Consider the following 15,000-nt stretch of genomic DNA (forward strand, 5'->3'; position numbering starts at 1 on the left):
ACGGCTGAAGTGCCCTTGAGCAAGGCACCTAACCCCTCACTGCTCCCTGAGCGCCGCTGTTGATGCAGGCAGCTCACTGCGCCGGCATTAGTGTGTGCTTCACCTCACTGTGTGTACACTGTGTGCTGTGTGTGTTTCACTAATTCACGGATTGGGATAAATGCAGAGACCAAATTTCCCTCACGGGCTCAAAAGAGTATATATACTTACTTATACTCATACATTGCATGTGCCACATTCATGTTTCCTCTTAACGTCTCCCTTTTCAAAATGGGCTTAAATGGCTGTTTAAACTTGTGTCTATAAAGAAACACCTCACAGTGCTGAAGATACTCAAGGTGCTGTCTGCTGGCCTTGAGTATCTTTAAGCCTCAGGAACGTGACTGTTCCTCATGGTTGTTTTGGTTATTATATTTCACACAAAGGCTGAGGAAGATTCTCTGACGCGTTACAGGCCTGGCTGGGGGTCAGCCACGCAGACTTCCATTCACTCTCACCAGTCTCTGGTTGGCCGCCATTCTCCGTCCCAGAGATCTGGCGCTCTCTCGTGCTCTCTCGCGCTCTCTCGCGCTCTTCTGCCCTCAGCCCCCAAAGATGCCGTTTTCCTCTCACCTTTAACCTTTCCACCTCTGACCTCTGACCCCAGACTCTTGCATGCCCCCAATCCTCTTTTGTAGGGAAAAAGAGAGAAATGTATGAGCATCCTGTCTTCTGCCTGGCGTCTCAGGTGATGGATTTAACCATTCGTGAGTACCTTCCTCATCCTCGCCCACATACCGAGTTTCTGACCCCATATTGTTTGTTTGTTTGTTTGTTTTTCTCTCACCCCACCCCCAAATACACAAGCCATTAAATTCCGCTGATTTCCACCATCCAATCAAAGAACGTTTGCCATACCTCCCCAAACTTTCTTTTATTAGCATATCTCTCTTGCTTCGATTGTTTTGGCCTTATTTCTATCTGTTGCTTCTGTCTGTGAGCCCACCATAAGACAGTTCCTGCCACCGATCTGTTTGTCAACTACAGTCATTGAAATGAGGCGTACTCTACCAACAGGAGCTACTGCATCTGATCCCACTCGACTTGTTTGCTTTGCTCTCTTTCTTTCTTCCACTGTTTCTGTTGATATTCCTGTCTGCGACTTGAATGCATTTTTACTTTGCTTTTTTGTGAACCCCTTTCCTCAATCATTCAGTCACTTGTCGCTGATACATGATAGGCAGTTATCCAAAGAGGAAAAACTCTAAAGGGGGTTATGGGTAATGTAGTTTTTTCAGACTCTAAAGCCTTTTATGATAAGGAAGATGAGATTATTTGACTAGGGAATAAAACTCAAATTCACTGAACACATCAAGTCTCTGTTTGCCACAACACCTGTTTTTCTCTGTTGTCGTATGTCAATAGCAGGTTTTGCTGTGTGTCCTAGTCCTACATGTATTTTATATGTTTATATTTGTCCGGTCCTTGTTCTCATGCATTTGTCATATCAGTTCAGGTTGGTGGTTGTCCAAGTGTCTGCTGTGTTGAAATGTATGGATGTCTCCATTTGCTGATCTTTCTTTGGACTCCCTGAGGTTAACTGGAGTAACAGGAGTGCCCGAGGGCTCCGCTGGTCCAGCTCTCCACGCCGTAGTCTATCTGGTCCGTCACAACTACAAATGCTAAATGCCAACTGCTCTTTCTCTTTTCTACTCCCACCCTCCCTCTCTCTTTTAGTGGACACAAATCAGAAGGATCTCAAGGATCCAGGTGACCTCTTTTGACTGACTTTTGAGCATAGCTTCCCCCAGCCCTACCCATGAGCCTCCATGTCCCTCTCCCACTGACTGGGCTGCTTGTCTGGGAGAGCCTCCAGTCCACTGGGACAGGTTATGTGACCTACCCCCCCACCACCCTCCTCTTCCTCCTCTTCCTCCTTCTGTACCCCAGTATCTCATGTCCACACCTAGTGGTGGAGAAGCATATCTTCCTCATGATTGTTTACTCTGTCAGGTGTTCTAACACCCCCCCCCCACACTACTACCTCTAAATGCTATTGTTACCAAAGAGCAATTGAACGGGATCTCCCTACCCAAGGCCATTTTATCTACAAACCTGCTGGGACAAGGTTTAGTTGTATAGCAGCATCTTGTATAATTAACCTGTTTTGTAAATCACTGTCAGCTAAATCTACTTGAAAAATACAATTGGCTTCCTTACTGTCAATAATTTGAACAGTAAATCAACTGTGAAACGTCTAGTAGCTCCTGCCTTCATTTATAAATAGCATTAAACTACTATATTGAAATATATTTTGTTTGCATTTAATCCACAACATTAACTGAAGACAATTCCATTTACTCTACTGGGATCAAAGTGTTTATACAGAGAAAACCCTCTCTGACTCCCGTCACTGGAGACATCTTAGAGATCAGTGGCACCCAGGCACATTCTGATGCCCCTGTCCCTGCTCCTGATGGGGCAACAGATGATTACAGAACATTCTGATGCCCCTGTCCCTGCTCCTGCTCCTGATGGGGCAACAGATGATTACAGCACACTCTGATGCCCCTGTCCCTGCTCATGATGGGAAAAACAGATGATTACAGCACATTCTGATACCCCTGTCCCTGCTCATGAGGGGGCAACAGATGATTACAGCACATTCTGATGCCCCTGTCCCTGCTCATGAGGGGGCAACATCATGGTGAGGGCATCTGCTCTATAGCTCGTCTTACAGACATCTCTCCTCCTGCCCTGCTCTGTGAAAAATGCCTTGACTCGTGTAAATCAGACGCTTCTCCATTCACCTTGGCTGATTCTCCCTCATTTAAAATGGCGATGAGTTGAATATCACATCAGTTTTAAAGAGAGAAGCAGGAAGCCAAAACAGATACAAGAAAGAGTGTGTCAACATGCTCTCTTGTCCGGGATTTACCCTCAAGGTATTTTGACTCCTCCGCAATAGCATTAGCCCAATGCTCTAGTGTGCAGCACACATAACTCCCTGTGTGTGGGTTAACCCTTTGATTGTTGATGAGCTACTCTACCACAGAAGCCTACCAAATAGTCCTTCTCCATAGTGACCTCTGACAAGCCCAGCAATTGGGTCATGTGATACAGACAAGAATGAAAGGGTTAACAGCGGAATCAGTGAACATTTGGGCTCCTCTGTGCGTGAGTATTGACTGAGAAGGAACTGTCACTTTGTCAGGTGCAGTGTCTTGTTTCAAAGCCCTGTAGTTTTATCTGAATTGATGCTGATATTTTTTGTTTTGGTGTCTGAATCCATATGTTGGCCATGCTGGACTAATCATGTCTACACAAAACAAGTAAACAAGTTCTAAGCCATAGTTTTACAGCACCAGGGTTAGAAACAGACATTACTCTGTCAGAGTGACCATACCCTTCCCAGTCAATCATGTGGTTTATTAGTCCAGTCCTCACCCTTCTCCCGTGTCCAGTGTGTTTCATTTGCAAATCTCATTACCACCTCTTTGTGAACACAATCATGACAAGTATTAACCTCGGTTTGTCCTGTGTGTAGTCATCTGATTGTATTACTTCAGCGTGTGTTGAGATTCCAAGAGCACATTTCTTCAAGGGGTCTGATTTTACAGCCCATGATTACATTTCAGTGGCCTTTGTTTTTCTTTTTTTCCCTAAAAGACATAGAATGTACAGTAATTCACTAGCATTTTCAGCACACATATTTGAACACAACGTTTCCTCTCCAGTGGTTGGCCCAGGTGCACACTGCAGTCATAGAGACATGGGTTAGACACTGAAGAAGTGTTTCGAGGCAGTTCAAGTGACATCTCTATGCTGTTGTCAGAGGGAGGACACCATGAGCACTGCGCACTCTTCACCTTATGCATGATGATTGTAACATATCCGTTGTTTCTTTTCATTTTTTTTTCCCTCTATCTCTCTCTCTCTGTCCCTCTCTTTTTTTGATTATTCTTATTCTTTCCATTTAATTTGATGCATTACTCCTCAGCATTGACCCTTTATCGACTCATTACCGTGCCACTGCTGCTACTGCCGCTAGTCTTCACTTTGTGCAGTTGTGTCAGAGTGACTAGCTGACTGTCAGGCTAACGGTACCTGCTGAGAGTGAGCTCACGAGGCACAGTCTTCATTTAGCACAGCTGTGGAGCTAGCGCTAGCTGCTGTGCGCCTCCTCCTATTAGATACAGTCATTTGCAGACAACATACTCCACACAGGTGCCACTTTTGTTTATTACGGCTAATTGTGAGAGAGCTGCAACATTATTACACACAGAAGATAGTTGATTTGATCTGATTGCTTCGGAGATACATTAAGGATTATGTGAATGTGTATTTCACATTGTAAGTACATCAGATACATTTGTGCATGTTATTATGTTATGCTATTAACCCTAAACCTAACCCTACTACCGATACAAAAAAATCTGGTAATCGCAGACCAAAAATCAGATTGTTCGTTTTAAAAAGCACATTACATTAATTAAGAAGGAACCTGTGTCTGCGTACCCAAGTGGGTTCCTATGATGTTTTTAGTCGCAGGTCTGAACTGTAGATAGCTGCGTTATTGTGTGAGGACTCAGGCCAAGGTCTGTGTGTGTGTTAACCGTGTGACATCCTTATGCTCCAGAGAATGTAGGCCGGTTAGTCACTCCCGCCAAAAAGCTGGAGGACACCATTCGTCTGGCAGAGCTGGTGATCGAGGTCCTACAGCAGAACGAGGAGCACCACGCTGAGGTGAGCACACACAAGCACACACAAGCAAAACACCACAAACACACACACACACATGCACACATACATGTACACACACACACACACACACACACACACACACACACACACACACACACATACATGTACACACACACACACACACACACACACACACACATGCACACATGCACACATACATGTACATTCACACACACACACACACACACACACACACACACACATACATGCACACATACATGTACATTCACACATTCACACACACACACACACACACACACACACACACACACACACACACACACACACACACACACAAACACACACAGGTATTGTCAAAACAAAAACACACCCAGCGCACACCTCATGCATGGATACACACAAAGTTTGCACACCCTTTATGAATAAATTATAAAAAGAGACAAAATGTGCAACTCACCCAATGGCAAAAGACACCTGAGGCTAATGCACACAATTATTTGATTGCTCAGCTTAGCAGATAAATAAGGAAAATAATCTTTGTGGACAATCAAGCTTTCACCAAATCATTGTAAATAAAACCTCCAAAGAGAAACAACTGGGGTTACTGAGTTAACAAGTGAACCTTTAACGGCACATGAGTTAACAAGTGAACCTTTAACGGCACATGAGTTAACAAGTGAACCTTTAACGCCACATGAGTTACCAAGTGGACCTTTAACGCCACATGAGTTACCAGGAGAACCTTTAATCGTTGTGTGTTTGTGAACATGTCCAACAGGCCACTGGCCCAAGCTCTGGAGCTCCGTCTTTACGTCCCTAAACTCACGCATGCAGCCCCAAGCGAACTCTGAACTCTGAGACAGGGAACCGGAGGGTCCCCCCACACACACACACCACTGACCGTGCCTCATGTCATGGCTGTGTGTGTGTGTGTGTGATTGGACTGTTGGCATGCTCATGTTTGAGAGCATTGTGTTGTTTCTGAACACACATGCGGCCCCTGCCTGTGAACATGACACAGCATGACCGCACAGTATGCCTCCACACTGGAAGCAGTTATACTAGAATATTCTCTTTTTGTAAGATTGGGGACTTTTCTGTTCCTCTTTGATAGAGGAAGTTTGCTTTACAATAGTAGTATGGGGAAACCTAACAGTGGTGAATGATAATAGACTAATAATAATAATAATAATAATAATAATAATAATAATAATAATAAGCTTTATTTGTACAGCACCTTTATACACAGAATGCAGCTCAAAGTGCTTTACATTTGGAGCATGTACAGTAACACAATAATTGAGGCCCTTTGCTGTAGATCAGGACTAAGTCTGCTAATCCAAGAGGATGCATTACTTCCATCTGCATATGGGACATATTGTTTATGTGTCTGGATGAAGACATTCATGTTTTTGACATCCTACATGAATGATCAAATATACTTTTAAAAAGGCTCCAGACTTGTCCTACTGTTTTGTTAGCATCTCACATCAACTTGTATATCATAGTAACTGCATTGCATCATGTTGGAGAACAATGAATAGCCATGCTAAAAGCCTAAGCTAGGTTTAGGCTAATGCTCACATTCCCACAGTCACAAGCCTAACCGCTCTCCTGTTCTTTCACTGTGTGTGGGGTGTCTGGGCCGGTGTGGACAGGGTAAAGAGGTATGTACCAGACCACACAGACGGAGCGGCGCTGCTCCTCGACTTCCACCATCCTCTCTGCATGATGAACAAACCCCTCAATCCCCTACTACCCCCACCCCACCCCCACCACCCCGGGACCGTTTACCTGTTCTACCCACAATTCCCCTTGACCCTTGGCTCCTTCTGACCCCTCCCTCCCTGCCCTGTTGTCGGCCAAGTGCTTGCGAGGCTCCTGGGCATCCGTGGGCAAACGGGATGACCGTCACGTGGGTCAGTGAAAGAAAGAGAGGGACACTGACGATGCCTCTGCCAAGCACCTTGGGCAGTGATACTGTAACATGTGCAGCTGCTAACCCCCTGTTTCTGGCCCGGGTCCGGCCCAGTTGTCCCCTGTTTGTGTGACCCAGGCTTGACCTTGTCATGGGAACAACCTGACTACCCCGTGTTCAGTTCACTCTGGTCCTGCCCTGTTTCTGCCTGTCTCCCGTGTAAATGAAAGACCCATAAGTGTGATCTCCTTCTGTGTGGCTCAAAGGGATGATGATGGATAAAGTTGGGGCTCTGACATTGCCATCCACAACTGTTTCTGCAGATGTGACATCCCACAAAGCATGCTATCCCCAAAGCATAACCTCTAACCTTTAACCCCCGTGCATTTATGTGATTCTTAAAGAACATTCTGCATTTTGAAAGAACAAAACACTTTAAGAATAACATGAACTCATCAGCGCATCAGCCCCACCAGGGAGACGTCTATCTCAACAAATCGACCATGACAACAAAAAAGAAATGAGACTTTGGTCCACTGTAGATACAGTAAATTAATAACGTCCAAATCAGCACAATATTCCCTGTGAGCCTGTGTCTGGTGGCTGATCCTGCTGTATGATAATGTCACTCCATGCCTGTGAGTGCCATAGAGAGAGACAAGGCAAAGGGCTGTTCAGAAACGAATGCCCTGTTGCATGGAGATACAGTGTGCCAAGCATTCACATTGGAGGTGCCCCACTGATGATGTGAATGGTGGAACCCCCTCCTCCTCTCCCAGTGCAGTGTGGGGGAGGGCAGGATGGGAGGAAGGGAGGGAGGGAGGGACACCTTTTGCATGAGGGGACAACAGGTGAAGGGTGAGGGGGGTGGGGGGCGGACTGTCACTCCACAGATGAGAGGGATCAATGCTGCTGGTGGAGCCCACTGCTCGCAGGGTGGTGGTGTGTGTGTGTGTGTGTGTGTGTCAGAGCAAAGCTGTGTTGTGTCAGAGTGCTCCTCTGCTCGACCAAGCGGATCTGACACCTCGTCAATCAGGCTGAAAAATGTCAGAAAAAAAGAGCCATTTATAGATCTGTGGAGTCACATTCCGTCAGCTGGGCTTGAAAAGAAAACAGCAAGAACAAACCTGCAACCTCTGGGCTTTCCTATGTTATCTCACTCTCTAATCCTCCCCTTCATTTCTTTCTCTCTCTCTCTATCTCTCTCCATCTCTCTCTATCTCTCTGACTGTCTCCATCTCTCTCTCTCTGACTGTCTCCACTGTCTCCATCTCTCTCTCTCTCTCTCTGAGGCTGTCTCCATCTCTTTCTCTCTCTGTCTCCATCTCTTTCTCTCTCTGACTGTCTCCATCTCTCTCTCTCTCTCTCTGACTCTGACTGTCTCCATCTCTCTCTCTCTCTCTCTCTCTCTGACTGTCTCCATCTCTCTCTCTCTCTCTCTGACTGTCTCCATCTCTCTCTCTCTCTCTGACTGTCTCCATCTCTTTCTCTCTCTGACTGTCTCCATCTCTCTCTCTCTCTCTCTCTCTCTCTCTCTCTGACTCTGACTGTCTCCCATCTCTCTCTCTCTCTCTGACTGTCTCCATCTCTCTCTCTCTCTCTCTCTCTCTCTCTCTGACTGTCTCCATCTCTTGATATCTGTCTGTGTCTGTCATTCTGTCTATACACGTCCTCTGATCTTTTCTGTTCCTCTCTGTCTTGCTCCAACTCTTTCTATCTTTCTTTATTTCTTTCTTTCTTTCACTTGCTGTTTCTCCTCCTCCTCCCTGGCTGCAGGCCTTTGCGTGGTGGTCAGACCTGATGGTGGAGCACGCGGAGACCTTCCTGTCGCTGTACGCCGTGGACATGGACGCGGCACTGGAGGTGCAGCCGCCGGACAGCTGGGACAGCTTCCCCCTCTTCCAGCTGCTCAACGACTTCCTGCGTGTGGACTGTGAGTGCGCCCTCTACTCCGCCACTCTGTCCTCCATCTGCACTGGGCCCTCAAAGGTCACTCCCGTGTCCACACGGGCAGCCGTGGCCTACTGGTTAGAGCTTCGGACTTGTAACCGGAGGGTTGCCGGTTCGAACCCCGACCAGTAGGCATGGCTGAAGTGCCCTTGAGCAAGGCACCTAACCCCTCACTGCTCCTCGAGCGCTGCTGATGTTGCAGGCAGCTCACTGCGCCGGGGTTAGTGTGTGCTTCACCTCACTGTGTGTTTACTGTGTGCTGAGTGGGTTTCACTAATTCACGGATTGGGATAAATGCAGAGACCAAATTTCCCTCACGGGATCAAAAGAGTATATATACTTATATATATATATATATTATATACTTACTGGTTAGCGCTTCGGACTTGTAACTGGAGTGTTGCCGGGTTGAACCCCAACCAGTAGGAATGGCTGAAGTACATCTTGAGCAAGGCACCTAACCCCTCACTGCACCCTTGCTGTAGCAGATTAGTGGATTAGTGTGTGCTTCACCTCACTGTGTGTTTACTGTGTGCTGAATGTGTTTCACATTAATCCCACGAGTCCCTATTGCTTTAGATAAACAGTGTCCTTTAAATACCGGTCACTTTACTTAACTTTTCCTGTAACTGGGCTCGTTGTGTGTCTCTTTAGGTAGTCTTGTGATGAGGAAGCTGTAGGTGAGAGCATAACGAGGCCTTGCAGCTGTCTCCAGCTCCTGAATACATTTGATAATGAAGACAGGTTTTACTCATTCATTAACTGAAGTATGATTGGAATTGTTTGAGAAAGAGAAAATTCCAGAGAGAAAAGATGAGAGGAAGTAAGGAAAACAGGAAGGAAGTGCTGCAGACCACACCCACATCCACCTGATCAAAAAAGAGCTCCATTTAGGCACATCCCTGCTGTGTGTGGAAGCGTGTCTGTGGGACATGTAGGGGCCATTAGAGGTATATGTAGGGAAACGATGGGCAGCCCTGGGATCTGGGCACAGCAGGGGCAAACGCCACACTTGGGAGCTGGGCACAGCAGGGCAAACGCCACACTTGGGAGCTGGGCACAGCAGGGGCAAACGCCACACTTGGGAGCTGGGCACCGCAGGGGCAAATGCCACATTTGTAAACGCGGCGTGGAAATGTGTTGCTGAGGGCCGCATTCCTCATGAAGTGAGGCTGTTGTTGGAGCGCTGCTGTCCGTGGTGCTGAAATGCAGAGAACGAGGCAGAGGCGGAGGCGGAGGCGGCGGCACTCAGTGGTCAGAGCCGAGGGCCCGTACTGCGCTGCGCTACGCTACACTGGGCTAATTGTGCTTGTGGCATTCCTCGCTCAGCTTGCTGTGTGGTAGTCAGGTAACCTGCCTTTCACTGCTGTCATTCGCCAGGGCATTACGGTCTGTCTCATTATAGAGGCAACCGTCCGACTTCACTTTAATTGCAATGCTAGCACTCTACATCAACAATACCTTAACCTACAGTGGTTAGCATGAATAATTGTAACATGAATGGTATTTAATAGATATTGATGAAGATGTTGAGTAATCCTAGTTGGAATATTTTGGATGTAAAAAGCATATTCTTCATCATTTACCACTACTTCATCTAATACCTATGATAGTGATTTGATCTTGTCAACTGATGCATTCGATCAGCTGATTTTAAACTTAGAGAGTTGCCTTTGCAGCAGACGTGTAAGGGACTTACCACTCCAGCATGACTTATTTCACCTTGCACAAAGCAGACGTTAGCGGCTCGGTGGTAATTGGGCGTCACACAGCTGTGTGGGATCCTGTACACAGAGGGGTGCAGCTGTGGGCCTGTGAGGCATGAGCCACCAACCAGTCCCACTGGGAAGGACAGAACTTGTTACCACGGTCCCCAAACCCACAACAGCACCCGCAGAATGACCAGTATGCACCACTCTTCCTACCACAGCAGCAATGAGGAGGCGTTATGATGCTCCTCCCCTGAGGAGCTTTTGACAGAGACATTTTTTATGACTTTCAGGAGGGACATGTGCTTATGTGTTTTTGTGAAATTATTAGAATATTTTTGAATAATTGGTCACACACACTCTCTCTCTCTCTCTCTCTCTCACTCACACACACACACACACACACACACACAGACACACACGCACACGACACACCCTCGCACACACCATTTCACACTCACACATCTATGCACTGTGAACCTCTCACAACATTGCAGGGCATTTTTACACAGAAGGTCACTCTGTTTGTGCCCCCCACCCCCATCACGGTGCACTTGTGTGGCAGCAAATAGCCTTAGCACCAGACAGGCGCCAAACCTCGGCCTGCACTTCATGCACTTAATGAGGTCTAAATGCCGCTGGGGTGGGGGGACGTGACGTGCCTGCAAGTGCAGTAGCCCCTGTGTCCACGCCGCAGGACAAGCACACCCAAATGTACAGCAGCCGCTCAAGTGGCTAATTGGAGCGAAGCGGTGGGGGGCAAACACGCACGGCGGCACCCATGGTGTATCGGTGACCTTGAGTTGCACACATGGAGGCGAGAGGAGGGGAAACATGGAAAAACACCAACACCAACACCACCACCAACACCACCACCACCACCACACTGCCACCACCACCAACACCACACTGCCACCACCACCAACACCACGCCACCAACACCAACACCACGCCGCCACCACCACCACCACACTGCCACCACCACCAACACCACGCCACCACCACCAACACCACGCCCCACCACCACCCCCACCACCACCACCACCACCACCCACCACACCGCCACCACCACCACCACACTGCCACCACCACCACCATGCCACCCCACCACCACCACTCCACCACCAACACCACGCCGCCACCACCACCACCACTCCACCACCAACACCACGCCGCCACCACCACCACCACACTGCCACCACCACAACCACTCCACCACCAACACCACGCCGCCACCAATACCATCACACTGCCACCACCACCACCACACTGCCACCACCAACACCACACTGCCACCACCACCACCACACTGCCACCACCACCACCACACTGCCACCACCACAACCACTCCACCACCAACACCACGCCGCCACCAATACCATCACACTGCCACCACCACCACCACACTGCCACCACCAACACCACACTGCCACCACCACCACCACTGCCACCACCACCACCACACACTGCCACCACCACCACCACCACCACCACCACTGCCACCACCACCACCACCACCACACTGCCACCACCACCACCAACCACCACCACACTGCCACCACCACCACCACACTGCCGCCACCACCACCACCACCACCACACTCTACCACCACCACCACCACCACCACCACTCCAACACCACGCCGCCACGCCGCAAGGGAGATGAAAGGAAGTCACTTTCCACACACTCGGTGAACACCATCTGGTCAGTCTCTGTCAGACATACAAGATAATTAAACAAAAGACGAGCACTCTTCTCCAGTATCCAGTGTAGTCCCAGTGATGTATTAGCTGTATTATATGCTGTGATGCTTAGACATTATTTCTGTTTTTTGCTGCTGTTGTTGTTGTTGTTGTCACAGATAACCTTTGCAATGGAAAGTTCCACAAGCACCTGCAGGACCTGTATGCCCCCCTGGTGGTGCGCTACGTGGACCTGATGGAGTCGTCCATCGCACAGTCCATCCACCGCGGCTTTGAGAGGGAGTCCTGGGAGCCAGTCAAGTAAGGACCTGACGTCTGCTGTTTTGTCTTCACCGGGGGGGGGGTTAGTGGGAATACACAGACCTCAGAGAGAGACAAGTGGATGTAAACCTAGTATTTGTGGTATCGTGGAATAATTTGATAGCATGTATTGCATTTGTGTCATGTCCGTTGATGTTTGCAGACTCTTGCTTAAATCTACGTTTTCTATTCATTAGTTGCTGATGAGTAAAATTGTTCATATCGATTTTTTGCTTTTTTGATGGTTCTAAATAGAGGTAAGTTAGATATGTTTGGCAAACTGTTTACCCTGTACTTAAGACTCTAATTCATCGGTATATTCACACAGCCAAATTTTCATCAGTCACCTATTGATTCCAGGCAAATGCGTTGCTGTACTGTTGATTCCAGGCAAATGCGTTGCTGTACTGTTGGTCATCTTTATTTCATTCTTTCTTTTTTCTCAAAATACAAGTGCCAGCTATCTGCCATAAATCACTTTTGCTTCTCCATAAAGACAGTTTCTTCTCTTCTTGCAACTTACACTGTTCCATTGGCATCACCATGGTTACATCCTTCTCTTCTTGCAACTTACACTGTTCCATTGGCATCACCATGGTTACATCCTTCTTTCTTTTCTTTTCCTTCCTTGTCTTTTCTTGTTGTCTATTTCCTGTTTGTCCTTCAGGAGCCTAGCCAGTAATCTGCCCAAAGTGCCAAACCTAGCCGTGCCAGTTAACCTGCCTAGCTTTTCCACTCCCGCATGGATGACCGCTCTATCAGACACAGAGTGTGTATTGAGTGTGTGTTAGGTTCTATCAGACACAGAGTGTGTATTGAGTGTGTGTTAGGTTCTATCAGACACAGAGTGTGTATTGAGTGTGTGTTAGGTTCTATCAGACACAGAGTGTGTATTGAGTGTGTGTTAGGTTCTCGTGGAGTCATAAGTGACCTTGGCATGAATGTGTTCTCCAATTAACAGGGGAGTCAGGTCAAGCCAGGTCACATTTATTTATACTGCACATTTAGACACAACAGCAGGAGTTCCACACAAGTGCTTTCCAGTTGATGTGAATCCATTGACTATAAGTATAAACAGCAATTAAAGAATAAAAAAAACTGAAACATGTTAAACATGTAGACATACAAAAGCAATAACATTGAGGAAATACAAAACCTAACTAGATGTACCGCATAGCGGTACAAAATATGACCGCCGCTCAGTCCTGTACATCCGTTCCGCGAAAATAAATCACACTTCAATTTGTCTCCATATTTTACTCCATCCCCACTCTTGAAACTTTTTTGTGTATGCTTGTTTGGCATGCCTGAGTGTGTGTGCAGCTGCACAGAAAGTACCCTACTGGTGCTGAAAAGGTGAATAGATTGTAGAATAGCCAAAGAAGATGTAGAATTGTTATAAAACCTTTTAAAATCTCTAAACAATCACAAGTAGGGCAGTTCATCACAGTTCATCCATTGCAACTGGATTGATGAAAGGTCACTTACACCTGTAGGCTACATTGTATTTGGGAAAAGCAAAAGGTATCAGCATAATGTTTTTTTTTTTTTTTTTTTTTTTTAATGTATTTTAAACAAAAACATCTCTGTCAGTTCCATGCCGTTTTCAACAGCTATCAAAAACAAAGGTCATTTCAAAGTCAAAGTCAAAGTCAAAGTCAGCTTTATTGTCAATTTCTTCACATGTTCCAGACATACAAAGAGATCGAAATTACGTTTCTCACTATCCCACGGTGAAGACAAGACATATTTTACCAATTTAGGTCCACAGACAAACATAACATTCAAGTAAACAAAAAAAGTAAGTAAATAAGTAAATAAGAGGGCACATATAATAATGAAAAAAATAAGAGCAGCAAAATGTGGTTGAAATTGTGCATAGACAGTCAATAAAAATACTAGTGCAAATTCAGGCCAATAAAAGGCTTGGGTAGTTCTGTTTGACCTAAGTAAGAAGAAAGTGGCATAGTAGTGGTGTTATGTAAGAGCAGCAGAAGTGTTGTGTTTCAGGACAACAACACCAGGTGTAAAGTGTACAAGTGTGCAAGTGGAGTAGTGCAGGCGGCCATTTTTGGGTCCAATGTCCAGGATGTTATGTAGCTGAGGGTGGAGGGGGGAGAGGAGGGAGAGAGTTCAGCATCCTTACGGCTTGGTGTATGAAGCTGTTGGTGAGTCTGGTAGTGCATTTTTGGATGGATGGATTTTTTGTGAATGTTTCTTCTTCTACATAAGATTTTAGTCATCTTTAGTTCATGTAATACTTTATTGTCAATGCACAAATTAAGTAACAGTAGTCTGAAACGTTATTGTTAATGCACAAATTAAATAACAGTAGCCTAGTCTGAAACGAAATGCTGTTTTACATCTAACCAGTGGTGCAAATAACTGACATGTCCAAATGGGCCTTGATGAAATGCGTCGCTAGACTGTTCATACACATTTTAACGGGCCAAAGTTGAAGAGCTTTTGTCCGTTATTGTTAGTGCAAATATAGGCTGATTCATGTTCCCTTGCATTGTTTAACTGAGGTCCATGGCTAGTCTGGCTTTCATCAGACCAAGCTCAATCTTTTAAGAAATCAAAAAAAAAATAAATAGCGGGCAGATCAGGCTGGGTTCACCCAGCCTAGTCCATTGGCACCCGATATTGTTTAATTTTCCGATTGAGATATACACGCTCTGGCTATTCTAAATGCAAAAATGCATCAGGGAGTTA

General features: G+C 46.5%; 1 protein-coding gene across 1 annotated transcript in view; it reads left to right on the forward strand.

Moving 5' to 3' along the window:
• The window catches only part of cadpsa (Ca2+-dependent activator protein for secretion a), a 136,570-nt gene that overhangs the window by 94,367 nt on the left and 27,203 nt on the right, over positions 1–15,000 (forward strand). Inside the window, exons 19-21 of the mRNA XM_048255721.1 lie at positions 4,619–4,725; positions 8,399–8,555; positions 12,144–12,285. Of these exons, the coding sequence (XP_048111678.1) occupies positions 4,619–4,725; positions 8,399–8,555; positions 12,144–12,285 (406 nt within the window). The remainder of the gene's footprint in view (positions 1–4,618; positions 4,726–8,398; positions 8,556–12,143; positions 12,286–15,000) is intronic.

Source organism: Alosa alosa, chromosome 10 (genome assembly GCF_017589495.1).
Source record: "Alosa alosa isolate M-15738 ecotype Scorff River chromosome 10, AALO_Geno_1.1, whole genome shotgun sequence".
In the NCBI taxonomy this organism is placed as follows: domain Eukaryota; kingdom Metazoa; phylum Chordata; class Actinopteri; order Clupeiformes; family Clupeidae; genus Alosa; species Alosa alosa.